The 9,340-nt window shown below is 40.1% G+C and overlaps 1 protein-coding gene across 1 annotated transcript; it reads right to left on the bottom strand.

Moving 5' to 3' along the window:
• Positions 1-2,473: 2,473 nt before the first annotated feature.
• On the bottom strand, positions 2,474-3,856 carry si:dkey-30e9.6 (uncharacterized protein LOC564083 homolog). The gene is made up of 4 exons (XM_061080870.1): positions 3,428-3,856; positions 3,113-3,197; positions 2,736-2,878; positions 2,474-2,560 (listed from the first exon to the last, which is right to left on the bottom strand). The coding sequence occupies exons 1-4, from the start codon at positions 3,854-3,856 to the stop codon at positions 2,474-2,476; spliced, it is 744 nt and encodes a 247-aa protein (XP_060936853.1).
• Positions 3,857-9,340: the final 5,484 nt, after the last annotated feature.

Below are 9,340 nucleotides of genomic sequence, written 5' to 3'. Positions count from 1 at the left end.
CCAGCGTGCTTCTGCAGCCGAGGACTCTGCTGCTGGGAGTCGGCTCCCAGGCCACGCCCACACAGACACTGCGGACGGCTGTGATTGGTCCGTGTGCCCGCCTCTCTCCCCGCTGATTGGCTGACAGGGGGTGTCAGTTAGAAGTGTGACGCGTCTGCCCCGGGATCACCTGTTGCTCAAGCGTCTCGTCACACTTCACTTTTATGAGTTTTCATTTGAAAATTATGTATATTATATATTACATAAGGTACTTATACTACACTGTAAAATAAACCCTTAAAAGATTCTCTCTTCAATTTCAAATCCCGTCTCAAAACCCATATTTTAAAATCAAACAATTTTAATACATTTTATTTAAAAAAAAACATTATCCAAACATTTCCTACTTATTTTCCTGTCAATCAAAAAATCATATATTTACTTTGCCAACAATATTGATCAGGAAAATAGACTTGAAGTAGTAGATCTATTAAATAGGGATTATATGTTAGATTATTTATTATTAGTTGAACATTAATTTAAAAGTAGAAAAGAGCTGTATTTCAATTATTAGACCTGCAATAAATGATTATTTTCAAAAAAATCAGCATTTCTGTAGAAGTCTACTCCCATGTTCTAATCATCTTTTATAAACTCTTTCATATGAAATCATACAGTCAAATAAACACAGTGGAGTAGAGATGGGTACTTGTACTTTACACGACTGTATTTTTGTGAAAGTGAAAGTATTTCTGGAAATGTGCTTTTTACATTTGCGATGATGCATTTGATCTCAAGTACAAAGCTGCATATTTTCAGCTTTTTAAACTAATTTAAATATATGAAAATACATTTTAAAATTGTAAGTAAAAGAAAAAACTCTGGTATCATTAAATGTTAACATTTAAAAGTCAAATCCGACCGTTGATTCAGCTCAGCCAGTCAGCCTTCCTGTGTTTGTGTTTGTGTGCGTGTGTGTGTTTATCTGTGTGCGTGTCTGTGTGTGTGCGTGCGTGTGTGTGTGTGTGTGTGTGTGTGTGTGTGTGTGTGTGTGCACCACCACCCCATTCAGCCTTGTGTTTTGGTTTGAACTGATTGGTCAGAGAACAGGAAGAGCCGCACAGATCAGGCATGAAGAACAAAAACACTCTGTCTCTGGTGCTTCACAGAACCTCAGTGTCTGAACTCTTCTTCTGTTTATTTACACACAGACTCACAACATGAACAATGTTTCATCAACTGACATTCAACAGATTTCATAAAGTAGAATAATGTCTCAGCTACTTATTTAAATGAAAACAATACAAGGTTTACCTACTTTAAGTTTATATTAGCTGTTGATAAGTTTAATTATAGTAAAAAAGCAAAGAACAACACGAGTTCCTCTTCTAAATGACCATAAAGTATCTTAAGAAGTTAGACTGAGACAAATTATCATGGTTTGGGTTGAAATAAGAACTTAAATTGGAAGCAGGAAACATAATCTGTGTGTATGTTTGATGTTTTCTTAACTTTTTCATCCAATTAACAATAAAACAACAGAATTTAATAAGCTGTTTGGAAAAGGTACTGTTTATTATTGGATGACAGTTACTGAAAAATGTTACTTCACTTGTTTTCCCTGTTCATGCTTCACTGTGAAGAACAAAAGACACAGGAAGATATAATTAGATCTTTAATTATGATAAAAACAAACCCCTGATGGGAGATTTAATGACATTGTTGAGAGTATGAAAGAAAAACACGTGGTTAAAAATAAGTGCAACACATGGCGGCCTGAGACATTTCTTTCATTTTATATTTAGTCCCTGAGTTGAACTCCGAGTCACGGATGACTCATTAGACACATATGTGCATCGATTACACACACGCTTCAAACATGTGCAGGCTTCACATGTTTCTCATTCCTGGGGTTCAGAGGCAGCAGCTGTCCGTCCACCGGTCGGCTTCTTCATGTCGGTGAACTTCATGACTTCTCTCAACGCCGGTCGACCACAGGGATGAGTCTGATTCTCTGCTTCTGTCCAGTTTATGATCACAACCAAACAATAACACAACTTCTGATGGTTTATATTCTGTTTAAAGGTCTTTTATTAGATTTAAACTGTATTGAGATTAATACAAATCATGCAGCTACACAGAAGATAATAAAAACACATTCAGGAAATTGTCTGTAAGTGAATTGTGTTGTAATTTAAGTAGACGTGTTCTAAAGTTAACGGACCAAATATTCATCTAAATGTTAATTTAGGGCACAATAACATTAGAATGAATAGAAATATGGACGGCCCCCCTAATGGCTGGCTGCCTCCTCCAGGTTAGTGGATGGGATGTGAAAAAAGTATGGTTCCTATCACACTACCGTTTGTTGAAGTTTATTTTTGTGATCAGTTTGTCTTTAATGAGTTATTTGATATAAAAACAGGGTGAAATAACATGATGCTGACTCACGACTGGTCAAACTGGTGCATCAGTGGAACAGAATGAATCAGAGTCATGATGGAAGGTTCCAGGATTTTGAGAGTTTCTCTTCGACCCGATCGATGAAGGCGCTGTACGCTCCTCTTCTTCTCCGATGTCTCTGTGAACCAGACACAGTCACAGTGTTGAAAAGAGAAGCTTTAATGTTGATTTAAATCAGAACTGACTTCACTGCTCGAAATGATGAATATCACTGTTTCCATGAGGTGGAGCATTTACCACCTGAGACAAACTGAGACTGATCACTTCAATACTAAAACATTTAATTTACTCACAGTGTAGGAAGCAGATTTTGGAGGCCAGGGAGACTGAGGGAAGACGAGCCTCCTGTCCCATTGAGGCTCTGCAGGTTTAAATGTGTCCATCTTCGTCCTGGTTTCCCTCAAAGTGCAGCGAGTGTCGCATCGTGGGGTCGGCACTGGAACAGAAAGACAAACCATTCAGTTGGAATAACAATTTTCCAGATGTTTTATTGTCTCTTCACTATAATTGTGTGAAGAGGTTTGGCAGGGATGCTTCAGACAGGCAAAATGAAGAAGTTATTTGTCATATATAAGTTAGATTATTATTATCTTGAAACAATAATAATATGAAAAATGAAAAAAAAGTTAAAAAAAAAAAAGTTAAAAAGTTAAAAAGTTAATCTACTTACTTGTGTCCAAATGCTTTAATTTTAAAGTCAGGTTCCCAGGATCCCTATCGTATGTGGTAACTATGTCTGGAAGGTTTTCATCCAGCTGGAGTGAGAGATTTAAGCAAAAAAGTTCAACTTTAAAGTTCCTCCTGGTTAATTTGAATGTGTTTATCTCCACCTGGTGGTGAAAAGGGATATTACAAGTACACTAAAAGCACAGAAGGTAAAATGTGTGTGACCCTGTTTGTATTTTCTTGTTTTGAGTCTGTGTCGATCAATATTTCGTGTTTCAACGTAGACAAAGACAAACAGGAAAGTGAAATAGCCACTAACCGGTCTGAAGTCGTGAGGTCGGGGGTTCACGTACGGTTCAGACGGAAACTTTCCCGTCCTGACGAACTTCAGCTGAGACTCCAGAGCGTCCGGAGGCCTGTGCGATCTGATGAACTTCACACGGTCGATCCTCTCGTAAGTCTCACATGAAACATCAGGCAGAAATCTTCCACTTGTTCCCGTTGTCTGTCGATCTGCTGGAACAGTCAGGGTCTTCCTCTCTTTCCTCTGAGGAACAGACAGAGATCTGTAGAGTTTGAGGGAGAAATCCGGCGGTTTGATGCTCCACACGTCGACCTGGCGGCTCTCCGTCTCCGGGAGCTTAAAGTATTTACTCCTGGCCAAACTCAGAGCTCGACTCGCAGAGAACTGGGCTTTGCTTTCAAAACTGACCAAGGGCACCGGATCCAACAAACCATACGGAGCCATCAGGAGATCTGGACTCTCAGCGTCCTGAGACTTTAAATCTACTGAGTGTGTAGTTGTTGTACAGTTTGTACCAGTGACACAAAGTGTTCAGCCCACAAGAGAGAAGCAGCGACAAAAGACACACATAAAAAGTGCTGCTTGGTAACGAGAAGCTTTCGTTGTCTTTAACAAAAAGACTGAAGTCGAGTTGGCTGAGCTCAGGACGACGTCAACAAAACACAAAACAGGAACTAAGCAACAACAACTGTTAGTCGTACACATCAGGGAAGTCGTTTTACTTGTTCATGTAAAGGCATCAGGGAGAATACTCATGTACTGATGCAGTAGATTGTACTTTATGGTTAAGACAACACCAGTGGTTGAAGTATTAGCAGTACAAAAGTACAAGTTCAATTTTGAGGTACTTTTTAATTGTATGTTGTTTTATACTTTTACATTCCTAAACTTCATTGCCAAAAACACTGTTTTATTTTGTTTTTACAGTTAATTTAAAAACCGTAGTTACAACTGTGTAGATTCACATTATTAATACACAATATTAGATGTGAGCTGTTAATTAAGATAAAGCAAGCTGGCAGTATATAATGTATTTGAAATTATTCCCATATTTAATCAGCACTACAGTATAAGTACTCTGGTGCTACAAGAATATGTTGATGTCACTTTTGCACTCAAGGAAATAAACTTTTTGCTTCAGGAAGTAATTGTGTGTTGTTCTTGAATCTGGACTAACAAAGTGAAAAAGCTTCTGATATCAGAGACTCTTCAGGTTGGTTGACATTACAACAGCTGATCATAATTTATCCACTGTAGAAAAATAACACTCATCATGGTGATATTTGAATTTTTAAGGATGCTGCCTTCTGTTATTTGAAAGCAGGGATTGTGTCTTGTGTATTTCCTTAAGCGAAATCATTTGGATTTGAGAATAATTTGAAGTCTACACAGTAAATGGATTTGGATTTGTATTTATATAGCGCTTTTCTAGTCTGATGAAGACCACTCAAAGCGCTTTACAGTACAGTTTCACATTCACCCATTCACACACACATTCATACAGTGCATCTACTTGCAGCACTTTGTTATTCTATGGGGGGCTATTTAGGGTTCAGCATCTTGCCCAAGGACACTTCGGCATGCAGATGGTTCAGGCTGGGGGTCGAACCCCCGACCTTCAGGTTGGAGGAAGACCACTCTACCCCTCAGCCACAGCCGCCCATATCTTTATACAGTAAAGATATGTGTAGGACCTACGTTCTCCACTAGATGGCAGCAGAGAGATGCTACCGCTGGGAGCAGTCAGGGAACAGATGATATGATTCCCTAGTTCTGCTTGTCCCATGTCCCTTCTGCTTATGACCTATACTGCAGCCAGCCACCAGGGGGCGATCCACACATTTTGGCTTCACTTATATGAAGCTGTCATGTCGTCCATTTTTATATAACATCTACAGGTGCTACCGTTGTATGATACAAAGGCTAAACAGTAAAACTTTTCATTTTTGTTTTAGTTTAACATATATATATAAATCTGTAGCATCGGAGGTCCCAGCTGTGATTTACAGGAGCCGACAGTGAGGAGGGGACATCTTTGTTCTGACAGCTGACACCAGAGGGAGAAGGCAACGAGAAACCGGAGCGCCTGTGAAGGAGCTGACCTCGCTGCCCCTGTAAAAGACCGCAGGAGCCGCCACCTTCAGGGGCTCCTCTCCACCTCCGGCCCCTCAGCGCCGCGGCTGAGGAACTTCTGCCATTGTAGCCGGTGACATTTACAGCTCCGACGATTACAGGAGGCTTGAGTCGGAGCTGAGAGGCCGAGGTGCTGCCGTCGAACCTCAGAAGCGTCTCGGTGTCACTCCGGCTCTGTGATGGAGTCTAATTGCATCGTTGTTTGGACACTAAAATAAAAAGTACTGCACATAAATCACCCAGTTACACGGGGAGGCTTGTAAGTTATGGCTCTGCGACGGCTGGAGGAAATAGACACGAGCTGAAACATTATCCGGAGATGAGCTGAGGAAGCGACTGGTCTGGTCTCTGGACTTTCTTCTGTTCCTCTCCAGCGTCTCACTGTGTGTCAGGACCTCCATCTGGTTTAAATGTTGTTCCAGAGTCGTCGCTGAGAGAAGAAACGATTCTCAAGTCCCTGCGGTCGCTCCTCGTTCTTTTTCCTCTCTTCTTTCATCCTGTCTCTGATAGAGGAGGAGAAAGACTGTAAATCAAAGCTTTGAATAAAAGGAACGACATGTAATAAATATGGAAACACGTGTACTGTGAGTTCAGAAGAACCACTTTCCTTTAAACTGCGTCATAAACTTGTGATAAATCATTTTCAAAGATGCTGATAAAGACAAAATCACAGCTTTGAATTTGTTGAAAAGTGAAAGCAAACACTGCATCTCTTCTGAGAAGCAGCTTGGAAAACTGCATGTGAACTTCATGTTGGGTGAACGTTGCGAGAGAAGAGGTCGAGAGGGTCGTCCACCAACTGGAAGGTCGTGGGTTTGACCCCGGGCTCCTCAAGTTCTGCGGAAGTGTCCTTGAGCAAGACACTGAACCCTAAATGTGAAAATAATAGAATATAATAGATAGAAAAAGTTTTTGAGTAATCTTGCTAACAAACAAACCAACAAATAAGAATACTTGTCCCTCAGAGGTAACCCTAACCCTAACTTATTTTTGTACATTTAATTTAAATTTAATGAGAAGATCTGATGATCGTTGAGAAACAACACAACAGACACGTCCTGCACATTAGTCTATTGATGCTTCTGTGTGTGTTTCCATGTATTTCTGCATCAGTCGGCAGAACTTCCTCTGCTCTTAATCTCTCTGGGTCTGTTACTCTCTTCAGTTCTTCACTTCTATGTGTGGATCAGCGTCCCTGGACTCTGTTGATGAGAGTCAGTCTGGGTTCGACAGACTGACTCTGCCGAAACCCAGACTGGGGGATGTGGAGGCAGAAATAGCTGGTGTCATGACTCAGCTGCTCTCAGGTCACATTTGTTCTCTTACGGAAACAAAACACAAAGTTGTGGACTGCAAAACCGAGCAAATACAAAGTACAAACTCTGTCCCTCTGGCGCAGATTAGATCCAGGAACTTGTTATTATTTTTTCAACATTTCAACATAGTGCATATTTAAAAATAAAGAATAAAGTGAATTTCTGTGAAATAACTAGAGAGCAAGTCTGTAAATTTCCTTTGTCTCCACATGATTCCTGAGGTGAATTCAACAGATTCACGCTCCACTTCAAGATGTAAGTTGTGCGTCCCTGTTCAGTTGTGGAGGTTTTATACAGTTCGCTTTCCTGGTATCACATTTCCCACCCGGCCACTGTGCTGCTGCTTTTTCTCCTATGAGAAATAAATAACACGAAATGAGCTGATAGATTACCCATGATCCTCTTTGTTCAGCACCTTTCTTGCTCCTTTAGCTACAAACTCGTACATGTAACGTGAACGTCTGCTCGACACAGATCGGTGTTTTCCCCTCCGAGAGGCGGATGGAGGTTTAATTGCCGGTTGTGTAAGACGAGGAGTCGGCAGATGGACGAGGAGGAAAGTGGGTTTTGTACCTGATGGTTATTCCAGGCTCTCACCAGGTCCATGGTCTCGGAGATTTACGAGGGAGGGGTTGTGTGTGTCCCTCCTCCGCCTGGGAGTCGAACACACAAGTGTCTCAACAAGACAGTCAGGCACCTTTGTGTTCCACAGACAGAGGATCAGTCTACAACCTGCACAGCTGTCTGCTTCCCATCGGCTGGACTGATCTGCAGACGCTTTACTCATCATTAATCACAGAAGATTGTCTCACTGAGTTTATAGAAACTTTATAGTTTATTGTAACCATTACATTTATCTGAAAAACAGCCGTCCTGCTTATAGTTTTAAAAATAAGTTCTCAGTCCTGTAGAGTTTAATAAACATACTCATGTCACTCAGGTCACTTACTCTGAGACGGGAAAACAATCTGAAATGTGCATTTTAATACAAATATGAGCATTTTGTGCTAATCATGGTAAATTGTGTATCCTTGGGTTCAGCACTTCAGGTCAGACATAACAAGTTTATTATTATTTATTCTTCATTTTCTCCACTAAGGAGGTTTTCAACAAGTTTAATTGTCGGTTAGTTTGTATGTTTGATTGTTTGTTTGACTGTTTGTGAGAAAGATCACACAAAAATGTTTGATGTGGATCCGTGAAGAAGTCATTCAACCTCATGGATCAGATCCTGGAATATGTTTTTCACTTTCTTCAACATTGTAAGAGGAGTTAGGATCCTGATGAAGAATCTCAGCCACATTTAAGGAGTGAAATCTATGAATATGGAAGATTTAGTGCAGCTTGGTTGAATTTAATATTGAGACTGTTGGGTCTTGGTGGAGGTTCTAGTTTTTTATCAGCCTCTTCAACGTGAGTATTGTCTGCACATCAAGATTAAACCAGTTCAGGATCAGAATCACAGAAAGAGAACAGACACAACTTAGAGCACAACTCTTCCCTGTAGACGTTTAATGTATGAAACATCACTTTGTTGAAGAATGGCTGGTATTTGCATCTATTTCTCAACATTAACTGAGTAATTCACCTCAAATGCTTTCACTTTTTTTTACATTTTGATCCATCACTTCCTCCAGATCCCATTTCGTCTCCTGTGCAGATGAGCTTCAGGTCCTTGACAGAACAACCAGCTCCTGCCAGTGAAAAGCCCACATCCGCAGCTCGGCTGCAGTTAAAGCGTGAGAATGGAAACAGGGCACGAATGTGAATGTGAGATCCGACTCGTCCAAACTCTTTGGCTGACGCCGCTTCCCTGAAAGCTGCAGCATGTGGAGCATCTGGTTTACTGGTTTGTCTGGTGACTAATGAAACATCACTGCCTGGCCAGACGTGAACCTCCATGATGATCAGTCCACTTTATTTTCCATCTTTAGAAAGAGAGAAATCAAGGTTTTATTTTAATTTGCATAACAAATAAGTCCTTTTCTGTACATAGTGTGTGGAAAGTGATATTTATTTCTCACCATATATAATATTCTGTAAACTAAAGCTTTTATGAGATGGATTGATGCTGAAGTGTTGTCACAATGTGTTGATTCAGTTTGTTGCTGAAAGAGCAAGTGAGCAAAGAAGGGAAACGATTTTATTAAGATTATAGAACCAGAAATATGAATCTAAGTAGCCAAATATAAAATGGAAAAGTGTAAACTGGAGTGGTGTGTAAGGGATTCATTAAATATGCTCACTTGTAAGGAAAATACTTTAAAATTATTGTCTAGAAAAATGTATCTTCATGGGATGATTCTCCTTAGATTCATCATCTCAACAACAAGAGAACAAAGTGGACAAAAAGAAAAACAGACAAAAGTTACAACCTGAAACTAAAAGAGAGAAAAACAAGATTAAACTATGAATTAATAAGAAATGAAAGAAATACAAGAAATCGTCAAAATCAAGCAACAGTGACATGAAACTGAAA

This window comes from Limanda limanda, chromosome 11, assembly GCF_963576545.1.
Source record: "Limanda limanda chromosome 11, fLimLim1.1, whole genome shotgun sequence".
Lineage (NCBI taxonomy): Eukaryota > Metazoa > Chordata > Actinopteri > Pleuronectiformes > Pleuronectidae > Limanda > Limanda limanda.
The sequence above is the reverse complement of the archived record's forward strand: the minus strand, read 5'-3'. Positions and strand labels throughout refer to the sequence as shown.

Coding starts and splice junctions, on each gene's coding strand:
- si:dkey-30e9.6 (XM_061080870.1), bottom strand. CDS start 3,856: ATGGCTCCGTATGGTTTGTTGGATCCGGTGCCCTTGGTCAGTTTTGAA. Junction 3,198..3,427: donor GACCTCACGACTTCAGACCG/GTTAGTGGCTAT, acceptor CTCTCACTCCAG/CTGGATGAAAACCTTCCAGA. Junction 2,879..3,112: donor ATTAAAGCATTTGGACACAA/GTAAGTAGATTA, acceptor TTTCTGTTCCAG/TGCCGACCCCACGATGCGAC.